The sequence below is a fragment of the Leptonychotes weddellii genome, chromosome 6, assembly GCF_054177405.1.
Source record: "Leptonychotes weddellii isolate Sample4059 chromosome 6, ASM5417740v2, whole genome shotgun sequence".
Classification (NCBI taxonomy): Eukaryota; Metazoa; Chordata; class Mammalia; order Carnivora; family Phocidae; genus Leptonychotes; species Leptonychotes weddellii.
In genome coordinates, this window is record NC_138374.1 from 38,726,474 (window position 1) to 38,751,114 (window position 24,641).

General features: G+C 42.8%; 1 protein-coding gene across 1 annotated transcript in view; it reads left to right on the forward strand.

Annotated features, from left to right (window-relative positions):
• LOC102751156 (glutamate receptor ionotropic, delta-1-like) overlaps nucleotides 1-24,641 on the forward strand; it is a 199,308-nt gene that overhangs the window by 17,060 nt on the left and 157,607 nt on the right. The window contains exon 3 of the mRNA XM_081823088.1: nucleotides 18,752-18,922. Coding sequence (XP_081679214.1) covers nucleotides 18,752-18,922 — 171 coding nt within the window. The remainder of the gene's footprint in view (nucleotides 1-18,751; nucleotides 18,923-24,641) is intronic.

Sequence of the window (24,641 nt, forward strand, 5' to 3'; positions counted from 1 at the left end):
AGATTTTATAAAAGGAATTGATAAGAAGTTGGTTGAAAAAAGAAAGAAGAGGATTTAAAAAAAAAAGGGAGAGAATGTGTTCAGGCACGAGACTAGAACAAAGCCATACACTAGAGATTTAGGGTATATTTTGGTCTGTTAGAAGAAACTGTATCCCAAAATTTTAAAGAGAGAACAACTTATATATATATATATATACACCAAAAATAAGGTTAACTACTATGAAGGGATAGAATATGACTCTAAAAATGAAAAATAAAAGAGATTTTTTAAAAAAGGGATTGGTAAGATGTTGGTTGAAAAAGGGAAAACGAAAAATTAAAAAAAAAATACAGTTAAAAAAAATTAACTTTGAAAGACTAAAGAATCATGGGAAAAAAGCCATGAATTCTATGTGCAGTATTCCCCTAGTGCTGGAGTTCTGTTGTTCTCATTGATCAGTAAACTTGGTCTTGGCTGGCTGTTCTTGCTGATCTTCTCAGGGAGGGGCCTGTTGCCGTGGTTCCCAAATATCTTTGCTGGAAGCGGAATTGCCCCACCCTTGCCGGGTCCGGGCTAAGTAATCTGCTTGGGTTTGCTCTCGGGAGCTTTTGTTCCCTGCAAACTTTCTGTACAGCTTTGGAGGTTGAAAGTGAAAATGGCAGCCTCCCAATCTCCACCCCAGAGGAGCCAGAACTCGGGGCCCCACTCCTCAGTGCGCCTCCAGAGAAAAGCAGTCAGTTGCTCCTGTCTCCCCGGTCTCTGGCTGCACTATGTGCTCACCCGGCCTGTGACCGAGCGTTTCTATCTCTGGCACCTGACCCCGTGTGGAGTCTCCAAACCCAGCAGATCCCTGCAGTGTGCTCCCGCACTGCTCCTCCCCGGGGGAGGAAGGGGAGTCTCCCCGGATCTGCTGCTTGTTGGGTTTCTGCTGGAAGAGCAGTGGCCCGAATGTGCCGTGGATCACGGTTTATGGCAACCCTGATCTGAGAGCCTGCTCCTCAGCTCTGTCTCTGCAGCCGGCTTCCCCACTCTGATACCTGGGAGCTCTGCCCCTCTCAGGCACCCCCGGCCTTTCTGTGACCCCAAGGGTCCTGATACCACACTGTCCCGCGAGGATTCCTGCCCCCGCTTAGCCACTGGAGCAACGTCCCGCAGCAGAGCAGACTTCTAAAAGTTCTGATTTTGTGCTCCGCTGCTCTATCACTTGCTGGTAGCGGCTGATGGAGGCTCCCTCCCCCACCGTCTATCCACCCGAATATCGCCTCAGATTCACTTCTCAGCACGTCCTACCTTCCAGAAAATGGTCGCTTTTCTGTTCAGCGAGTTGTTGCTATTCTTTTCTTCGATCTCCTGTTGAGTTTGTAGGTGTTCAGAATGGTTTTATCCCCATCTAGCTGAATTCCTGGGACCAGACGAAATTTAGGTCTCCTACTCCTCTGTCATCTTGCTCCTCCCCCCAGTGCTGCTTTTTCAATTTGAGTTTACAGTTGTTTGTTGCCAATGTGTAGAAAATACAAATGATTTTTGAATATTGACCTTGTATCTCACAACCTTGCTGAACTTATATATTAGTTCTAGTGGCTTTATTTGTAGATTTACTCTACAGACAATATTATGTTATATGTGAATAAAGACAGTTGTACTCCCTTTCTAATTCAGATCTCTTTGATTTCTTTTTCTTGCCTTTTTGCAATGGCTAGAACCTCCAGTGCAGTGTTGAATAGAAGTAATAAGAGTGTACATCTTTGCTTTTTTCCTGATTTTAGGGGGATCCATTCAGCTTCCTACCATTATTTATGATGTTACATATAGGTTGATCATTGATACTCTTAGTCAGGTTGAGGAAGTTTTCTTTTATTCTTGGCTACTAAGGGTTTTTAATACAATTAGAAATTGGATTTTGTCAAATTTTTTAATGTATGTATTGGTATATTCACATGGTTTTTCTTTTTTGTATTCTGTTGATATGGAGTACTAAATTCATTCATTTTCAAGTGTGAAACCAACCTTACAGTCCTGAGATGAATCCCACTTGATCATGATGTTGCTGGGTTTTGTTTTGTTTTGTTTTGAGTTGTTGAATTTACACTTAGCTAAAGTATTAGCTAAGATATTTTAAGGAAGTTTTGTATCTATGTTCATGAGGGATGTTAGTTTGTAGTTTTCTTATCTTGTAAACCCTTTGTCTGGTTTCGTTATCAGGTTAGTACTGACCTCCTGGAATTAAAATGTGTTTCTTTTTCTTCAGTTTTCTGAAAGAATTTGTGTAGAATTGATATATCTTCCTTAAACATATGTGAAGATATCTGACCCTGGAAGTTTCCCTACCTACCCACCCATCTCCACGATGGGAAGATTTTTAACAACAAATCCAGCTTCTTTAGTAGAAATAAGGATATTTAGCTTATCTCCCCCCCCAAGGGAAGTTTGATAGTTTGCATCTTTCAAGGAAGTTGTCCATTACGTCTCAGTTTCTTATAGTTCTGATATGCTTCTGATAAATTCTCCACCTTTTGTTTTTCATTCCTTAGAGATGTTATTTTACTGACTTATGATTCACCTTGTTCCTGATGGGAGATCAGCTGTCATTCTTATCTTTAGTTTTCTCTGCACATTGGATCTTTTTCCTCTGATTGCTTTTACAATTTTTCTTTTTCTCTCTGATTGTGTGCTTGGGTGTGGATGCCATCAAATTTAGAAATTGTTTGACCATTATTTCTTCCAATATTTTTTCTGTCCTTCTTTCATGGACTTAAATGACATGTATATTAGGTTGCTTGAAATTGTTCCCCTGCTCACTAATACCCTGTTGATTTTTCCCAATCTTTTTTTTCCCCTTTGTGATTCATTTCGGGACTTTTTGTTTTGATACTTTCAGGTTCATTTATTTTTCTTCTAATCTGCTGTTGATTTCATCTAGAGTAATTTTCATCACAGACATTGCATATTTTATTTGTAGGGATTCAAATTGCGTCTTTTATTTTTCTCCCTATCATGTATGTACTTTCCTCTATGTTCTTGAACATATGGTGTGTGTTTATACTATTTATAATATCTGTTTTAATGTCCTGTTCTACTAATTCTGTAGTTGTATTATTTCTGGGTCTGTTTCCATTGATTGATTTTTCTTCACATTATAGATAGCATTTTCCTGTTTCTTTGCATGCCTGGTAATTTTAGATTAGATGCCAGACATTCTGAATTTTACATGGCTGGGTGCTTGATTCTTTTCTTCCTTTAAATACTTCCTCCCTCTGTTCCTCCCCCCTTGGACAGAGTTAAGTTATTTTGGAACATTTTGATTTTTTGAGACTTGCTCAGAAGCTTTGTTAGGTCAAAACCAGTTTTAGTCTCTTGCTAATTTGACCCATTATTAAGGGCTGGTAAACCTGATCCTTCCAGGTGGTCCTTTCCTTAGACTCAGGTAGTTACTTCACTCACATGTACTAATCAATAGTCAGCTAAAAACTCAATGGGAACATTCAGTAGATTTCTGGAGGGCATTTTTTTGTGTAGCTCTCTCTTCTCCAGAATTCTGCCTTATGAATTGCAATTGTGTTGGCCTCCTCAAAACCCAAACTCTCTTCAATTGATGGAGGTCATCAGGCTCTGCCTACGTTTCCCCTTCCTCTGCTGCAACCTGGTAAGTCTCTGTTAGCATTAAGTTCACGCTCACTTCATTTGTTTCTTTTCTCTTGGGTATCACTTTTCAGCTTGGCCTGTTGTCTAATACCTGAAAACTGTCCTTTCCTATGTCTTGTTTTTTATTTAAGGTGAATAGTTATTTCAGTCCTTTTGAGTCCATCATGGTCAGAATTTATACAGTTAATTACCATGCTCTATATCTCCTACTCTTCTGAATTTATAGTCTCAGATCTTTACACTTGAGTCTACACAATTGGATCCAGTTCAAATGTAAGGGCTTTGATATGGTAAACATGGGGCTATGAACTTCAGAGCCATCCACTTCAGGCTCTGGGTCATGCAATTTTATTTTCATATCCTATTTGGAAATTTTTAAAATAATATTTCAGGATTTTAAATTATAATGCAATTAAAAATTATAATTTTCTTTCAGTTCCCTGGGGATTAAAAAACCATGAAGTGTTAATGTGAAACATAAGGTCTCATTTTGCTAGTGGTAGGGGTAGTTGTGCACAAATAAAAGCAGATTTAAATATTCTCCTGAGACAAACAAATAGGTATTGCAAACAAAATAATTAAAGCAGTTTGTAGCAAGCAAGCAAATGAGTGTTGTGAAGGATCAGCTGCTATTATATTTATTTTTCCATTTGAATATCTGCCTGGGAGTAAGCTGCAAATTGAAGCCCTGATCAGCTTTTAAAAATTTAACAGAATGAAGAGCACTGGCTTTATGTTATAGAATTACTTAGGTGAGAGTTTCAAATACTAAAATTTTTTTTAAAACTTTTTTTTTTTTAAGATTTTATTTATTTATTTGACACAGAGAGAGAGCACAAGTAGGCAGAGCGGCAGGCAGAGGGAGAGGGAGAAGCAGGCTCTCCACTGAGCAGGGAGCCCAATGTGGGGCTCAATCCCAGGACCCTGGGATCATGACCTGAGCTGAAGGTAGATGCTTAACTAGCTGAACCACCCAGGCGCCCATCAAATACTAAAATTTTTGAGGTTCACCTTTTTTTGGGTGTGGAATTCTGAAGAACTTCTCCCCTTTGCTCCCTTTTTCTCTTCCTCCCTCTCTCCCTTCTTCTCTCTTTTCCTTTTTACTCCTTCCTCCTTCTCTTCCCTTCTTTCTTCATAAGTATTTAGCAGGACTGGTGCTCAATATTAGAAAGACAAGAGAACATGAGAGATATACACCTTGCCCTCAAGGAGCTAGTTCTGGTTCCAAGCCCAGTGTAGACGGAGCAATGGATTAGCACTTGCAATTTCCTTCTGGTTGTTCAGGGAACACAGAATTCACAGTGCCCCTAGATCTGAATCAGGGTTGTGGATATACAATCAAGGGCTAGAGAATCCTTAGAGATTTTGGATCTGAGTAAATGGAGTTACCTTATTCAGCTCTTGAGACCCCTTTTCCAGTTGAATTCTGTAGTGTTCTACTGGGGCCATAAGGTTGCCTGAAGGGCTACTTTTCTGACTATGACTGTAGAGCCTTGTTACCTGGACAGATCTTACTCAGACTCTGCCCTGAGTTGTTGAATTGTGTAGGCACTACACTACTGGCCTTCCCTCCAAATGGCAGAGAAAGCTATGTTTAGCTTGTCCCTACAGTTATTTGTACTTTTAATACTCGGGTCCAGACCTGCAGAAGAATACATTTCGGCTCCAACTTAGAGCATATTTCAGGTATATCACATCTGAAGAAGGGAGGGTCAGGTTAGCAATCACTGAACCACTTCTGGGAATTGCTTTGACCTACCTTAGATGTTCAGAGCCCTTGGAATTAAGGGAAACTACCTGAGCAGAGCGGAGTGACATGGGGTTGTGGGAATTCGGAACTTGCAAACTTGCTGGGAGCAGGAAGGCCGAAGAAGATGGGAGTAGGGAAAAGAGGGAGGGAGGAAGAGTGAGATCCAAGAGAGGGAGCGGAAATGGGAAAGGAGAATGTGAAAGTAAGAGACAAGAAAGAAAGGAGAGGAGAGAAGGGGTGTGTAAATCTCACAGACAGCCCACTCCAGCCCAGCCGTCATCCATAAATAACTCACAGCCAGAGGAGCTTTACCGACTGTCTCCCGTAAATGCTGGGGACATGTGTGTGTCCCCTGGCTCATTGGAGGACAGATGTCCACCTTGTGCTCATGGTCAAATATAATAGAATAAAATGTGATGAAATAAAAACTCAATTAAATGAAATAGAATAAAAGCCATTAAAAATGCAAAACCCCCGGGGACTTTTTTGGGCTTTCTGGGCGAGATAGCAGACTCTCCTGTAAGGCGACAGGCCTGGGAAGGGTTTCCCAGAACTGCACAGGGAGCCTGATGGGACATCTGTTTCACCTTATGGTCATCGCCAGGTGCGGGTCTTTAGGAAACAGGGCCAGCTGCTCACTGCTAGCTGGTCTGACTGGGCCACTTAGGGGAAGGGGCTGTGATGGAGGAGGTGGGATGTGGGGGGGACAGCTCTGCCACCTGTACCCTGGGCAGCCCTGGGTAAAAAGGGCAGGCAGAATGCTCGCTTTACTGTGAGCAGAACCCATTTGTGTCACTTATAAAAATAAAGGAAGCCAAACAAATTTTCAATTAATGGGCCATTTTGTTTAATGATAGGCTGGTTGAGTCCTGGTTTGATGTCTTGGCAGGGAGTCAAGTGAACCATGGGGTCTCTTGGAGATGAGGACCAGGAAAGAGCTACATGCAGATTGAGATAGTCTGCTGTGAGCTCCCGTAGGGATGTGCATGAGCCATGGGGTGGAAAAGGGCCGAAAGAGGGCTGCTCTGGCTTGCCCTGAGGCCAGGCTGTGGCCCATGTTTTGCTGGACCTCAAAGGATGTATGAAGAGCTTTAGCTGCTGAGTTAGAAGGATAAGGAGTGTTCACTGCAAGGCTCCATACTAGACATGTTGAATCCCATTGCGTTAAAGTCACTGAATTCAGTCAAACCCCTGGGAAGTACTGTTACCCAATTACAGATGACAGAGGAATTAAGTGCCTTGTCCAAGTTATGCAGCCAGGAAGAGGAGAAACCAGGACTGGAACCCAAACCCATTGGATTCCAGAGCCTACACTCTCTTCACTTCACTGCATAATATCCTAGACCAGTGCTTCTTAAATTTGAGCATGCCTAACGGTCAAAATGCAGATTCTGATTAGATAGGTCCAGGGTAAAGCCTGAGATTCTGCATTTTTTTTAAAGATTTTATTTATTTATTTGAGAGAGAGAATAGAGAGAGAGAGAGAGAGCACATGAGAGGGGGGAGGGTCAGAGGGAGAAGCAGACTCCCTGCTGAGCAGGGAGCCTGATGTGGGACTCGATCCCGGGACTCCAGGATCATGACCTGAGCCGAAGGCAGTCTCTTAACCAACTGAGCCACCCAGGCGCCCAGAGATTCTGCATTTTTTAACAAATTCAGAGATGATGCTGATGCTGTTGGCCCATGGACCACACTGTGGGGAGGAAGGGCATCCTCTATGGCAATTTTCTACATCCCGTGTAAAACAGGGAGACGCATGCATACCCCATGAGCTTTTAGGGGATGATGAATGAGACAGGGTGTCTCTGGTCAAAACTACCACTCAGAAAGTGCTTTCCTGCCACCTTTTCTGTCCTGGAGATGTAACCAGCACCAAGCTTTGGCAGCTTCCTCCCACCTACTCTTCCTCACCAGGATGTCCTGGTCTCTATGGAGCCTTAGCTTGCCTTGTCTTAAGTGCCCCGTAGGGATCTGAATGCAGCAGATATTCTAGAAAGCCTGTTGACTTTGTTGGGAGGAAATCTTCCATCACGACTCTATTGAATCCTCCTTTTTTCTCTCTCAAGCCAGCTTTGTCTGTGAAGTTTCCTTACTATCATCAACTTTAGATTACTGGCACCATGGTTGTTAGGAGGGAAATAAACTTTATTATTTCTCCAGAGATGGAATAATGCTGGTATCACACAGATGTTTGATAGATCTAGGCCTTTCTAAAGAATAAAAGGAAATGACTAATAATGTGATTACACAGCCCTATATAAGTTTAGAGCTCTATATAAATGTTTAATAATATTTCCCCTGATATCATAAGGTTCCAAAAGTTTACTGAAGTCTTAAAGATCAGACAGAAACTTATTTGTGCATGAGTTTTGCATCGGATTTGCCAAAGTGTATATTTAGAAAAAGGAGATCCTTACCATTTTAATTGCTGTTTTGAAGAATTCTCCTCATTATGAAAATTTACCCTCTTTGCGCTTAAACAGACATGGAGTCAGACTTCTGCAGTGATTCTCTCTGTTTTAAACAAAAATTTCCAAGAGGCATAAAAGATATAGGGCATGCATGACATTACAAATACCTACATGTCCACCGTTCAAATTTTGCCATATTTGACATCTCAATTTTGAAGAAGCTGACCATTTCAGATATAATTGAAGTCTGTTCTGGACCTGCTTACATTAAATCCCATTAAATTCTGGGTCAGTCAGATTGTTTTTTACTACAAGTAACAGAAAAATATGAATCCAGTTTCCTTCAGTGATCTGAGGCTTTATCATCTCACCTTAGAGAAGGCTCAGAGGTAGGTCATGAGGTTACAGGGCAGGATGATTTAGCTATTAACTAGTTTCCTCTGGGATCCTTGGTCTGTCTGGTTGTGTTCAGTGTGTTCAACCTGCCATTAAGTGGAATTTCCCCATGACTCAAACCTTCAGAGGTAGAAAGGTGCTGTGTTTTCTTGGTGGTCATCTTAAGATTGAGCAAACCTTCTCAGAATCCCTCAAGGAGAACCCCTTCATATCTCAACAAACAGAAATAGAGTCATGAACCTTCTCCCCAAACTGCCTAGAGTAGTAGGAACACCCAGGTTGGCTTAGACCAAGCAGGATGCACCTGTGGTTCTGGGTACAGGGATTGATCACCTCCCACCACCTCAAATCCCAAGGTGGAAGGAATGGCACCTGTTCACACACGGTTATTCCAGCATAGAAGAGGAGGGGTAAGACTGTCAGGTAGACAGCAAATCTGTTTGCTAGCCCCCTCTACTTCCACAGTGGCAACCACTCTCCTGAAGCTGGTGTATGTCCTCCACATCTCTTTTTACTGCTGCACGTATCTTAACTATAAATGTCCTGTATTCGAGGTATCATTCTGTAACTTGCTCTTCCTTTTCTTCCTTTCTTGTCTGTTTTCCTTACCTCTAGTATCTACATGGTGCAGGTAATAATGTAGTACTGTAAGTGTATCCAGTGATTTTCATAGCTGCATAGTAGTTCCTCATATAAATCTCATTGCTTCTGGTTGTACTTTTGTTGTCATTGTTATTACCTCAGGGTCTGAATGGAAATGAGGAAGAAGCAGCTGAGTGGGACAGACACGAAAACTCTTGTGTCTCCCAATTATCCTGTTGATGGTGTCCTCATTGTTTTCATTCTTCTCTCAGTTAGCGACAAGCAGAACAATTACTAGCTTCAGTATTGGTTGGTTGTCAGCTTTTTGGGATCAAAGGCTTCTTTGAAAATTGAATACAGCCATGGGCTTTCTCCACAGGAAAATGCACACATATACTTAACATTTTTTGGAATGACGAGCCCCCTGGAAGCCAGCTAGAGACCCTAGCTGAAGACACACGTTGCTTCTGAATGGAGGCAATCAGGTCTTATTCTGTTCCTTATTGTGCTCGCTAAGAAGGACAGTTTGGCTTTCATCTAGTGGATTAAGTAACACCTGAGAGGATGTGAGGATTGGCTTTTCTTTAGAATTTGTCTGACTTTTCTTTAGTCTTACCTCTTTGTACATGGAGATTTGTAGAGGTTTCCTGATAATTTATCTGACTCAAAATGAAGATGGTCTAAGTTTCAGTGTGCATGTTCAGTACAAAATTAGATGGAGTGAGTATTTTTATTATTCGGTCTCCCATTTTATTGCTTTCATAGAAATCTTCCTTTAAGTATGCTACAAGGCATAAGAGTCTCCCGCCACCCTCCACTCCCTGTCCCAATGCCTAGAAGAATGGATGTTCCCTGGGAATTCTATCCCTGTTTTCTTCTCTACTTGTTTTAGTTGTTACAATATTTTTGTTATCGAACTACAAGTATTTCTTACATTGAGAAAGGATTCAGTGGTACTTTGCCATCACTCTGTTCCAATCTCATCAGTCAACATGTGCTCTAGGTTCTGCATTTCAGCTCTATCTAAAGATGATCCATTTGCAACAACCCCAGTCCAAGACGCCATCATCTTTCACAGAGATGATCTTTTGAGTGAGCAGAGGATTTATGGGGGGAAGCTATTAGATTGTAGGAGGGCAAGGTAACAGAATATTTCAGGGGGGATATTTCTGGAGTAACAGACAAAATAATTTAGAAACTGTAGAATATTTACCTTTTTGGACATACAACTGGGAGATAATTGAAGAATACAATTGGGATTTGACCAAATGGAGATTTGTACAAAGATTGTACATACTTCTCTTTGGCCTCTCAGAAATAGCCCTCCTTCTAATATTAATGACAATGAACTTAGGGAAAGACAGTCAAATGAAGCAAATAGAAATTGTAGCATGATAACTGAAGTTTAGTTAGTCACACAGCCAAAACATGTGAGGAGTTTGGGAGGTAGGTGTGTGTCCCAGGAAAAGAGTGGGGTCATATGCTAAAGAAAGAAAATTCTAAATAAAAGGATTAGTAGTATGTCTTTCTGGAAGAATAATTAGCCTGAATGATACTCCCAAATGGAAAAGAACTAGAAAAGCTGGGTATAATATACTTTAAAAATATTTTTAAATGGATCACTTAGCAGTCAAAAGTAATGTCCACAGAGGCCAGATATAAAGTGAAAATTGAAACTTTGGGAAATACATGAGCTTCCAATTTAGGTTTTGCCTTGAATCTATTGGCCAAACTGTGGAAACCTTGAGCTTTTATTCTTCTATGTGGGGCATAGAACTCATGAGACCAATGTAAGAACCAATCAGATGTGAGGCTTAATGAGAGATTTTGTCATAAAGCTAGAAACTTAGATTCTCATTATAAAGGTTAACTAGAAATGAACTCACTGTGCAGAAGGGAAGAGGAAGAAAAATGTTCTCTCTTGATCTTGGAGTTGCGTGGAGGGGGTAAATTTTCTCAAGAATGGATGAGCCCCATGCAGGTTTATGACCCAAGTCATACCACCTGTGGTGCCTAATGAAGCTCAGAGGAAAGTTTAATATTAGCTTCAGGGGTTATAGATTGGTAATGCTCCTAAGTAGGTTGTAGAAGTGAGCACAAATATTCCCTGAAGGAATACAAATTTGAGTCAGACTTCAAGGGATTCATAAGGAAGTTCTGAGGGAAATAAGATTACACACAAGAAAGGGAAAGAAAGAAAGAAAGAAAGAACGAAAGAATGAAAGAGGGATGGAAGGAGGAAGGAAGGAAGGAGAGAAGGAAACAAACTGCCATGAATGAGAGCCGGGGTGGGGGGAGGACAGTTTAATCAGACCTGAAGTGAACTGTAGATATTAGAATTATCTGACATAGACTATTAAATAAGTATGCTTAAATATGTTAAAAAAAATAAAGAGATGCTGGAAAATATAAGCAAGGAATAAAAGCCGTCTAAAAATGAAGTTTTTAAAGTTTTCTAAAAAAGTTTTTCTAAAAGTTTTCTAAAAAAATTTTTTAAAACAGCTTCAGGCAGTTAAAAACCTGATCATTGAAGTTAAAAAATAGGATAAGGATAAAGGATGAGTTAACTATCAAAGTAGACACATATATAAAGAGAATAGGTGAACTAGAAAATGTGAAGAGATTATTTAGAAGGCAGCCCAGAGATACAAAGAGATGGAAAATATGAAAGCGAGATGAAGGCACATGGAAGAGAGAATGATAATACTGGATTTCTAGAAGGAAATAGGAGATGATGGGGAAGAAATAATATGAAAGGATAGTATGGTCTAGAATTCTCTGAAATTATTGAAAGAAACCAAACCCCAGATCTAGAAAACCTAAGGATAAAAGTTAAAAAAAAAAATCCATACCTAGAGATCTCATTTAGCATGATACTGTAGAACACCAAAGACAAAGAAAAATCTAGAGAGCTTCCAGGGAGCAAACACAGGTCTTCTTCAAAGAAATGGCAGTTAAACAGATTCCTAATATCTGGAGTTAGTGGGCTGAATAATGGCACCCAAGGATATCCAGGGCCTAATCCCTGGAAACCGTGTTACCTTATATGGCAGAAGAGATTTTGCAGAAGTGATTAAGTTAATGATTTTGAGGTGGGGAGATTATCTTGGGTTACGTGGGTGGGCCCTAAATGCAATTTCAAGTGTCCTTATAAAAGGATGCAAGGGGAGATTTAAGAGAAGAGAAGGCAATATGGCTATAGAGGAAGAGATTAGAGTGATGTGACTATAATCCAAGATGCACCAGCAGCCACCAGAAGCTTCGAAAGGCAAGGAACAGTCTCCCTTAGAGCCTCTGGAAGGAATGCATCCCTGCCAACATCTGATTCTAGCCTAGTGAGACTGACTCTGGACTTCTGGCCTTCAGAACTGTGACAGAATGCAATCTGTCATTCTGTGCCACTAGATTTGTGATAATTTGTTATTGCAGCCGGAGGAAACTGACAGTGGACAAAATGGAAGCCAGAAGACAGTGTCCTAGAAAATTTCGTGTACTAAGAGAAACTAGTCGTCAACTTAGACTTTTATCTTTCAAGAGTAAGATTTAAAAAAGATTTTCCAGCACACAAAAACTAAGTGTATCACTCACAAAATGACATTAAAGGAAATTCTAAATGATGTACCTTAGGAGTACATATGAACAGTTTGAGTTCAGAAAAGAATGCCTGACAAATACATTGATAAATATTGGTTAAATGGAAAGATATTAACTCTATAAAGTAATAGGAATTCTATGTCATAAGAAGGCCTAAAGAAAAATAGAATGAAAATACTGGATATTGTTATCACATTAGTTGGGATGATGGTAATTGGAAATAAATTTTGGAGAAGAGAGTAGGAATACTGATTAACTTCATGCTTTGTTTAGTATGCATTTTAAAATATCTGCGATGGGGTGCCTGGGTGGCTCAGTCATTAAGCGTCTGCCTTTGGCTCAGGTCATGATCCCAGGGTCCTGGGATCGAGTCCCACATCGGGCTCCCTGCTCGGCAAGAAGCCTGCTTCTCCCTCTCCCATTCCCCCTGCTTGTGTTACTGCTCTCTCTATCTCTCTCTCTGTCAAATAAATAAATAAAATCTTAAAAAAAAAAATATCTGAGATGACCAAGAAAAGAATAATGTAGAGAACATAACTCCCCAAAGAGGGTAAAATAATGAAAATAAGAAAAATCATTCCAAGGGGAAGTAAAAAAGAAGAAAAATAAACAGGAAGATATGTAATAGAAACAATATGATAGAAATCAATGTAAATGTATGTAACCATAGTCCAATATAAATAAAGATTTCCACTAAAAAGTCAAAGATGGGTGTAAAAAACGTGTAGTATATTTTGCTGCTAATAGTCTCCAACTAAAGTGTGAGACAGAGAAAGGTGGATGGCAAAGAGGCAGAAGAAGTTAGAGCAGGCAGCTAGTAACCAAAATAAAACTGGTGTCACTGTGTTAATATTAGACACGATACAGTAGGAGGCAAGATGAATTACTAGAAATAAAGAGGATATCTAAATAATGGTAAAAGATTCAATTCAGCAAGGAGTTATAGTCTTCCACATATGCATAACTAATAAAACACTGAAAATATGTTTTTTTGAACTTTTGAAAATATAGCCTGAATTCAGACAGAAATAGACTAATTCCTAATCTAATGGACCTAAAAGTAGGCCACTGAAACCTACAACAACGGGACGGTGAATGCACACGAAACATTCACGCAAATTGACCACATGATAAGCCACAAAGCAAAGCTCAATACATTTTAAAGGATTACCTTTATACAATCCATGTTCTCAGGTCACAGTACATTAAAGTTAGAAATCAATAGGAAAATACTAAGAATACCCTCATGTTAGGAAATTTTTGAAAAATCCGTACTAAATTACTTATGGGTGAAATATAAATCAAAATGGGATTTTAAAAAGGCTGCTACAATTTATATGTATAACTTGTGGGACACAGTTAAAGCAATGTTTGGGTGTAGATTTATTGTCTTTACTTTCTTAGAAAAGACAAAAGGTGTAAGATTCCACAGCTGAGCTTCATACCTAAAAAGTTGGAAAAATAGCTACCTAATAAATCCAAAGACAATAGAAAAATAATAAAGAGTAGAAATTAGTGAAATAGAAAACCATAGAAACTCATAAGAGTATCAGTTAAGCCAAAACTTACTTTTTGAAAAGGATTTAGGGGTACCTAAGGGTTGCTCATTTGGTTGAGTGTCTGACTTTTGTTTTCAGCTTGGGTAGCAGTCTTGGGGTCATGGGATCAAGCCCTGTGTTGGGCTCTGCGCTCTGTGCAGAGTCTGCTTAGGATTCTCTCTCTCACTCTCCTGCTGCTCACCCTCTCCCGCTCTCCTCTCCCTGTCTCTCTCTCAAATGAATCTTAAAAAAAAAAAAAATTATAAAATAAATTTCTAGTATCAAAATAAGAGAAGGCACAAATAAATATGGTTAGCAGTGGATGAGAGCACGTAGCATTAGATGCATTAGAGAGAGTGAAGAAGTAGAGAGACATTGTGAACAACATAGGCAAATCAACTGGAAATTTTGGACAACACGGCTGTATTTTTAGAAGAAAAAATGACTTAGGGCAAAGGAAGAGAAACAAGCAAAATCCCTATATAAAAAAAGAAATTTAATCAGTAATAAAAATCTTCCTACAAAGAAAACACCAGGTTAGATGAGTGTATAGACCAGTTCTGCCCAACATTCTAGAAAGTGGAGAAGATATTTATGACATGTGACAGAATTATCTAGAATTTTAAAAAAAAAGGTCCCACAAATCGATATGCAAGAGACCCAACCCAGTGGAAACTGGACAAAAACACAAGTGCAAGAAAGGAAACACAAATGATTCATAAATAAATATATGAAAGCTATTTAACCCATTAAGAATTAGAGAAGTGGAATCAAAATCCAACGATATACCAATTCCTACTCACCAGGTTGACAAATATTAGGAAGTCCTACAATCATGTCAGGTGCAGGCAAGGGCGTAGGAGCTCTCTTTACCACACATGATCATAAATGGTTGCAACCACTTTGGAAATTTGGTATTCCTTTGTGAATTTGAACATACTCATATTCTCCTATTGAGGACTTCTAATTCTAGGTATATACCCTAGAGAAATTCTTACACAAGTGCACCAACACATGCACAAGAAAAATGTGCACAGAAGCTTTGTAATAGCAAACAAAGACATTCCAATGGTAAGGAACACTAGGGTACATAAATGGTGGCATAGTCATACAGGGCAATAGGGTACAGTTGTGTAAATAAGTCAACTAAGCTGTACCCATCACCGTGGACAGATTACAAAATGTTGAATGTTCATGAGTATTGTAATTATCTGGATGTTCACGAGTATTGTAATTATCTGGAGAGCTCAAGGAGAACACAGAGGCTTTGCTTGCTGAAGTGGGACAGGGTTAGACCTCTGTTTTTATCGAGTTCCCAAGGTAATGCAGATACACAGCAAAGTTTGAGAATGACTACGTTAAAACACAATTGCAGGGGGGCATGCAGACAGTTTCACCTGCCCAAAGCTCAATAAAATGTATAAGACAAAGTTATACATTATTTGGGCTACATACATAAGTCATAGCATGACAAAGTTAGCTGCTGGTGAGGAGGAAGGGGTAAGCATTTGGGGAGGAGGCATCCAACCAAGATGCAGGATATACTTTATTTCTTAGCTTGACAGAAGGCACACTGATCCTTTTATTATTCATACTTAATGTAATGTTTGTGCCTAAGATCAATTTCACAGTATAAACTTACAAAGTCATAAAGGTGAGATTTATTTCAAGCCTTTGTATCCCAGTTGGCATCTGGATATGATGCGTTATTGCTGCCGCTGCAGACTCGCAAACTTGAGTGAGGGTAGTGCAGGTCACATGGTATATACACATTGTCTTTCTTCTGCTGCTCATCAGCAGCGCTATCTGGAAGGAATGGTCAACTGGGACAAAGGGAGTGTTTGTTCTCCAAGTGGGTTGTATATATTCGCTGCTTGGATTGCCCTCTGCATCCAGAGGAAGGCCCACACGTTGGATGTCTTCACATCGGTCCAGAGGCTGACCTGGTGGGAAGCCAGGAGGCAGCGGCTGATAGCAGCAAGCAGGGAGTGAGTGGATCCCTGTGGGTAGCCCTGTGATACTGAAGGGACCCAGGGGGACCAACAGCACAGCCCAACAGGTCCTGGCACAGAGCTACTGTGGAACTGACTGATGTTGCAGGGTTGGAATTTTCCGAGGGGAAAGACACATCCCTGGGAGAAGAGATGACCCTTTCATTGCCCCCAAGGGATCTGGGGGAATTGTTTCTGTGGATTCTTAGATTTGGATTGGAACTGTCTCTGTACTGGATGCTAAGGATGGGCCCAGAAGTGCAGGGGGCAGGGAAGAGTGCACTGGGAGACGGTGTGTGTGCTTTGACCCAGAGTGATTGGATGAGAACTGGGCCATAGGAGGCGGGGTCTGCAGAGATCCTCACTAAGGTAGCTAATGGGTAGGGTTGAGCTGTGCCAAGTTTGCAAGGAGTTCTGGGCAGGCAAAATGGAGAAAGAACAGTATAGGGACCACAGCAGTGGGGGCAGGGGCAAAGCCCTACCCCCCCAACACCCTGATTATGTTGTGGCTGCTCTTGGCTCACTTAGCCACTCACCCCAGGTTCTGCTGCAGGTTGCCGGGGAAGATGATGGCTGTGCTTTCCAGAAAGGTACTGTGCACCATGTAAGTCAGGCTCCCTACAGAGTTTCAGGGTCCTGCTCGGGATGCAGTGGGGAGTGCTCCGTGCCACTGACCAGCCAGGAAGTTGAGAATGCAGGAAAGGTTTAATAAAAGAGCTTTTACAGTGGCTCTGCCATTAAAGAGTAAGTGAGAAAAACAAAAGGTTTGTGACCTCCCCATTTCCTCTCCAAGGTGTGTGGGCTCTGATTAACCCCCTTGTGCATAATTCAAATTATGTTCTTCCTGACCTTATGGTTTTTCTGTTTTTCGAGATAAAAATAATTTCCTCCCCCAATTCTCCATATTCCTTGTCCAAGGAGAGCTAACTAGTCCATCCTTGCCCTTTCCCACAGTCCTATTTACTGTTAGATCAGAATGTGATTTCCCTCACCCCACTGTCCTATGCTCAGGGCAGGGCCTCTGTTAGCAGGGCAGCTAAGAGCAGAGCACAAACATCCTGCTCAGCTATGATCTCTGCTTCTGCTGTGGTTCCTGAAGCCTAGTTCATTCTGGCCTCATTCACCTGGTAGCCCTGAGATGTGAACACTTTGTACTTTCCCCACCTCTGGTCTATTGATCCCAATCCAACAAGATCACCTTCCCTTAAACAGTGTTTTGTCTGAAATACAGATTAGTGGTTCAACCCCAGATCCACTTTAATTTTTTTGAGATTACTGCAATTCCACATTCATGGGAACTATCTAAAAGAATACAAGTCTTACTGTATCTAAAAGGATACTAGTCTTACTGTCTTCCTTTCTCCCAGATCCACATATGGTTTCAACTGGCCAGTCTTCTTGCTCACATCAGGTTCCTAAGACAGTTCCTGGAATAGATAGTTTAACAGTTCACCCTTCAACATGTTATGTTCTGGTTTAAGTGATTTCTAACCTTCTTACCTCCATTTATATCAATTCATCATCTCAAAGCTAGAATGTATCATCTGCAAAGAAGATTTAAGACCTATTTTAAGACATAGTTATTCACAGTTAAAATCTTGACTTGCAACCAACCACCGATTTAGCCACGTTTGAGAGACAGTAAACAAGACAAGAACTTTTCTGAACTTGACTCCCCCTCCAATATCCTTGATTTATGTTAATTTGTATTTTTTGTCATTCCTGTGTTGCTCCTAGCCTTGAAACAGTTTTGTTACTTTCTTGTTGTCTTGTCTCCCCCTGGCAAGCCCACAGTGCCGGGGCTGCCTCTGACCACTCCTCTTTTCTGCAGGGGAAGCCTGGAGTGGGGGCAGGTGGGGGTGGATTTCACCTGCCCTGCTGCCTCTGCTGGAAACCCTGTGCCACAGGATGTCCCCCGCTGCCAGCCTCCTTCTTCAGCAGCAGCACTGCCACCAACTCAGCTCTGCATTGCCCCTGCCCCACATAACACTTACGGGCACTTCGCCTAACAAGTTCATCCTTCAGGTTCAGCTTCAGTGCTGAACTTCAGCCTCGTCCTGGAAGGAGCCCCTGTGGCCCGCTGCCTTTACTGTTTCTCTGCTTGCAAGTGCTCAGTGAAAATGGGATAACAATAGGATTTACCTCATGGAATTCCTGGAGTTGTGAGCACCAAACGAGATAATGTGTGTAGAGAGCTTAGCAGACATCCACCATGGAACCACAATGGGTTTCCCTGGCCCCTAGATTTCCTTATGGCAGCACTCAGCGTATTTCATGCTATGAAGACCTTGAGCTTTACTGGGTGGGGTTAGGCCATCTCCCCAGGGCTTAATACAGAACAAACCACACAGGAGATATTGGGTAGGTTTCTGTGCAATGAATGAGTGAATGAATGAGTGGATATATTTTCAAAATTTGCATATAGATCTTAAGGAAAAAAAAAGCAAATCTAATTATTAAAGAACTAAGGGAAACTTACTACATTTTTGTCAGAGAAAACCAGGTTTGTTTCTCTCAGGTAGATGACCGCCATTAGGAAATTTAGCTTTTACTTCCAGCTGATGCCTACCATGACATTTGACAGCATGGGTTCCTCAGAGCTTGACCCCATGGAAACCAATGCATTGGTGGTTTGACTGCCAGATATCTTTTTCTGGCCTTCAGGAAAGCTGTTGAATAATCCTGTTTGCATTTTAGGGTTAGTGAGTATTATTTATAAATAACCAACTAATGAACTGCATGACGTGGGCCCAATCCCTTGATCCCTTTGGCACCAGCTATTCGGACTGTTGGCCATCAACACCTCCTGAGGGGTCTTTTGCAGACATAGTTCAGGAGTAAGCATGGGTCCGGTTTTCTTCCCAGGAAATCAGCGACCCGGAGATCCTGGATCTGGTACACAGCGCCCTTGGCAGGATGACCGTGGTCCGGCAGATTTTCCCATCTGCAAAGGACAACCAGAAATGCATGAGGAACAACCACCGCATCTCCTCCCTGCTCTGTGACCCCCAGGAAGGCTACCTCCAGATGCTGCAGGTCAGTACTCCCCTCCTGAGCTCCCTCCAGAAGGGGGGGGGTCTCACCTGTGCCCTTGGCCTGCTGCGGGCAATGGGCAAAGATATGCCTCAGCTTCAGCTGAGCACTGTTGCCCACCAACTTTAATTACTAGAACCCTGTCATTTGCTAAAATTGAAACCAGTCAACTGGTCAGTGCCTCTGAGCAGCATTAGCAGGCAATTATGCCTGTTGTCAGCAGACAGGGCCTATTAGCTCACTGGGTGCCTCTTGTATTTAAAAGTTACATGTTCAGGGACGAAAGAGATTACTGTCTCTTAGGCTTCTGTGCTGACTACTTTGTGGGTGATGGATTCGCTTGGTGGGATTGGGGATGGGGAGTCATCATTTTGAATCTGCTTTTAGGGTTTTCCCTGTAGGAAGTCAATAATACAGACATAGCTCTTGTGAAACAACTAGGGACTGTCCCAGCTCATCTGCTGAGTGCTAAGGTTTAGGTCAACCGGGACACTGCTGGAGAGCTGAACAGGGAGAGGCAAGAGGGTAGGACCACTACATGCCTAGCTATTGCATTCCTTCCAAGGCAACAGCTACAGTGTTTCTGGATAGTGCTTCTACCACACCTTGTGCCATATACGCAATCAGTGTTAGCTTCTCTCGGGGCCAGGGAGTACGATGTGGAGTTGTGTACCAATTGTGAGAGGTGGTTTTTTCTCCAGGTGTTTGCGAATAACAATGAAGCACAGTGGAGACTGTCCACTGGCAGCCCAGAATGCACTTCTCCATTAAGAATATTGTGCATAAGAAAACTTTCATATGGGGGCACCTGCATGGCTCAGGTGGTTAAGCGTCCGACTCTTGGTTTCGGCTCAGGTTATGATCTCACGGTTTTGGGATCAAGCCCATGTCAGGCTCTGTGCTCAGTGCAGAGTCTGCTTCAGATGGTGTCTTCGTCTCCCTCTCACTCATGCTCTCTCTCTCAAATAAATAAATAAAATCTTTAAGAAAACTTTCATTTGATGCTTGGTGGGTGACACATAACAGAAGGAAATTTCTCCCTATTGGGTTTGCGAAAATTGCCCAGAAATTTGTGCATGTGATATGCTTGCCATTCACCATTTGAAAATAATTACACCTTCTTTATCTAGCCAGGCATGAGGAGTAGAAATGAGGGTTCAGGACAGACATGCTGTATCTGCCACCTGAGTATCAGTTCCATCCCAGGACATTTTGGTATTACCTTATCAGGGGGTACACATTTTGGGGAGGGGGATTGTTAGCATCTCTGCAGTGGGCTGGGTACCTGTGTAATCTGCCAGAGCATCATATCCATTCTGAAATCTTATATTTAGGGAGGGGGGAAGGAAACGTGCCGCAACAGATGGTAAATACTAGAAATATATTCTTGGTTGATGAGGAAACGTAGCAGACACAGATTTTAGCTGGAGTAATTCCCACTGCCCCCATATACACTGTCCCAGGGGGACACCACAATGTCTGAGGGCTTTCTAAGGTGGTGAAGGGTTGGCCAAGAGAGTGGACAAAGGCCCCTGCAGGGCCCATGGACTCGAGAGCCCTGGGCATATGGGCCAGGGGTGGAAGGTGCTTAATATGAGATTTTAGATTTTTGGATGCTGCTGGCCTGCTCTGCCTTCCTCCTCTCTAGAGCTTAGAAGAAGAAGTCAGAAGCAAGTAAGTCCCCCTCCCCGGGCCTCTATTTACCACCCCCACTGTCTAGATGGATGGGAGTAGAGCAAGATGATGTTGCTCAAGCAGTGTGTGCCCAACCCCATATCCTCACCTGGGGCAGGAGGGTGAGGGCACCCTGTCACTCTCTGTGTGGCCAGACCCGGGGAGGGTCTTACTCCCAGGACGTCTCCTCAGGCTTTCTCTCCTTGAAGGTCTTCATTCTTCTCCAGCCTTGCCCCCACCCCGCCCCATTGCCCCATCAATTTTTTCAGTTCTTGCCTGGTCACACTGCACTCCTTCTCCTTGAGGAGCACGGGAGGGGCCCCTTCCAGTGCACAAGTACACGCTGCATGGGTTGTGGGTGGCAGGAGAGGGGAAGTACTTCTCATCAAGGCCTCTGATCACTTGTTTTATCATGGACTAAAAGGTGTGGTTGGGCTCTTTGGGGGCACGTCAGACACCCTAGATGCAAAGAATGCATCCCGGAGGACAGGAGAGAAAAGGAGACTGGAAGGACGGATGAGGAATCCAGTGGAGGGCGTACTCAAATGACCCACAGCCGTTAAGAGGGTAAACAGAGGCATGGCTCTGAGGTGTGTGGCTAGTTATCATCAAATGTGGTAAATGCAGTATCAGACCAAGAACCCTGGCCACCTGCCTACCTCTGTCTGTTCCTGCTGACACGCAGGCACTACATCAAGAGCAAGATGGAAGAGTGACATCACAGAGATCCTGTGGCGGGGGGAGTAGCGGTAGCAGCAGTGGCAGCAGCAACAACCGCAGTAGCAGTAGTAACAGTGCAGTAACAGTACTACTACTACTAGTAGCAGCAGTAGTAATGGTAGCAGTAGTAACAGTGCAATAACAGTACTACTACTAGTAGTAGCAGCAGCAGCAACAGTAGCAGTAGTAACAGTGCAGTAACAGTACTACTACTACTAGTAGCAGCAGCAGTAACGGTAGCAGTAGTAACAGTGCAGTAACAGTACTACTACTAGTAGTAGCAGCAGGAGCAACAGTAGCAGTAGTAACAGTGCAGTAACAGTACTACTACTAGTAGTAGCAGCAGCAGCAACGGTAGCAGTAGTAACAGTGCAGTAACAGTACTACTACTAGTAGTAGCAGCAGTAGTAACGGTAGCAGTAGTAACAGTGCAGTAACAGTACTACTACTACTAGTAGCAGCAGCAGCAACAGTAGCAGTAGTAACAGTGCAGTAACAGTACTACTACTAGTAGTAGCAGCAGCAGCAACAGTAGCAGTAGTAACAGTGCAGTAACAGTACTACTACTACTGGTAGCAGCAGCAATAGTAGCAGTAGTAACAGCGCAGTAACAGGACTACTACTAGTAGTAGTAGTAGCAGCAGCAACAGTAGCAGTAGTAACAGTGCAGTAACAGTACTAGTAGTAGTAGCAATAGCAGTGCTAGTAACTAGCAGTAGTAGCAGTGCAGTAATAGTACTAGCAGCAGCACAGCATTAGTGGTAGCGGCGGTGGCAGTAGCAGGGCAGTAATGGTAATAGTAGCAATAGCAGCTGCAGCACAAGAGCCACATCTCCTGGGTTCCAATCCCAGTAACTCTAGCTCCTACTGAATTATTTAATTATCATTACCTATTTGTCATTTTGTGCCTCAGTTTCCTGTTCTGTAGATTGGAAGGTAAAGTGTCTCTCCCTAGAGACATAATGAAAATTAAATGAGGGAGCATACAGAGAGCATCTAGGACAAGACTGAGCTATTAACTGTGTCATTACAGAGGAGGTGGTCAGGTGCGTTCAGTGTCTGCCGAAAGGCCGACCATGGCCTCATTTTTTTTTTGTAAGGTATAGTCCACTTGTCTTTCCTGAGCATGCTCTTGCAAAGCATCACAGTGGGTGGGAGAGTGGGTCCCATGGGTCCAGCCCCATCTCACGGGCTTCGTGCACCACTTACTGTCCACGTCACTCCCGCAGGCACTCCATCAAAGCTGCCTTGTGTGGGAGAGGAGAGGCATGTCCGGGAGACCCACTTAGCCCTCCCTACAAGACCTTGCTCATTGGAGACCCTCCATAAGGACTGATGGGCTGGATCTGTTAATAATGCAGGTCTTAACACAAGTTAAACTGTTTCTAGAAGTCTTTATATATCTATAAATAGAGCACTTTATTAAAGGAATCTGTCTCCATTTGTTGCTTCTGCCTTGAGTGGGGGTGTGACGAGAGGGAAATGCGGATTTACTTCCTCATCCCGCCCAAGGACCATTTGGGCAGCTCCTAGATTCATCTCATTTACAAGCCATTCTCTTTGAGTTTCCTTAGTAGCTATTACCACTTCTTTATTTCTTAATGACAGTATAGAAGACAAACTAATTTCTACTAGCCTCTAGCTGTGAGATTTATCGAGAAGACATGTTTAGAACAACTAACTCAAGAAAAAATAAAACATTTGTGTCATGATTATTAACTTTGTCTTGATGGAATTAATGAAAATCCTTTTGGAAATGGAGTTCTCAAGTCCATCTTTTAGTTCTCCCCCCAGACGGCTGCTCTTGGGACAATAATTCTGGGTTAGAAGTTTTCCTGAGGACCATCATGAATGGGGAGTTTTTACCAGATCGTCTATCTCTTGGCTTCTCCACTGAGCTGGTCTCAGAAACTCTGTCCTCTTCTATTAGGCCCGTGGCCAGGGCTTCCTGTGCTCCAGAGCCAAGCCAACCCTCTTATAGCAAATCAATTTGGTTCCTATTTAGTACAAAGAAAGTCCCTTGGAGGAAAAATACCTAAATAAGTGACTTCTTGTAGCTCCAAAAGCATTGCATTCACCAGTGTGCTCTTGTTTATTTTCCCCTACAAAGCACTGTCTCATTTGGGTGTTTCTCACTCTTGTTTTCTTGGCAACTTAGTTTAGGGCTTGTCTGACTCAGCCAGTAATAAAAGTGATAACCAGTCTCTAAGAACCTTGAAACTCTGCTAAGATTTCGCAGACAACCTTGCTCAGAGGGGAATCTGGAAAGTACTCCGTCTTTGGAACGCACCGTCCGGTGACTTCAGGGCTGCAATGGAAGTAACAGACATACTGTGACAGTGCCACCCCATTTATATTCCAGTGGGTTTCCAAAGGGGGACAGGCACATGATATGAGCTGTGTTGTCTGGTCACCGTGGAGCCTGATCCTAGAATTAGGCTGTGGGGACTAATGCGGTATTATTATAAAATGCCCCTCAAGTTGGAATTTCTCCTCTTTGTGCATTTTAAAAGTGTCGAATGGCTTGATAGATGGATTCACGATTCCCTCACTGAGTCTGTTAAAACATTTCAGAACTCCCTCTCCCCACCTGTCCCTATTTCTTGAGGGCTTTCTGTGTTCTTCTCTGGCTCCAAGTTGTTTGTCAACCTGTCAGTAGAATCCTTTCCTCTGGAGTGACAGTGAGCCACCCCACACCATAGCTACCTTGGACTTCACGTCACTTTCACTGGTTTCCTTTTTTCACCCTAAATGCTCAGATGGAACATATAGCAGCCGTCAGTCAGGAAGCCTGATGGGCACACGGCGGAGCACGAGCCTCACTGACATTGTCAGAGACCATTGCACAGGTCTTTCTGGCTGCAACCGCTTGCTGTTCTGGGGGCACAGGGCCACATGCGCGTCTGGAGCCCAGAGAGCCTCGGGCGTGGACCACTGCCCCTCCCCCACCCTGTGCGCCACCCCCTGGGCTTCGGTGGTGAGCAGAGCTCCCCATCCCCTTTGCCACCATCTGCTCCCTCCTCAGGCCGGGCTGTGGTGCCGTCTCTCAGGATGTGGGGGGGTGGGTCTGGCAGCAGTTTGCCAGAAAGGCCTTGCCTGCATATGGATTTCTCAGGCTGTGACATCTGGGCGTCAGCTCGTCCTCCCAGCTGGACCCTGTGCCGGCTGCTTGTGTGACCTTGCTGGATGACCAGAGCCTGGCTGAGGATCTGGTCAGAGGTCAGTTCCTGCTGTTTGCCCCTGTGCAGTCCCCCTGAACAGTCCTCTTGGCTTGATTAATGATGGAGGGAAGAGAACACTGGGCTCCTTAGAAGCCTGGAGGAAATGC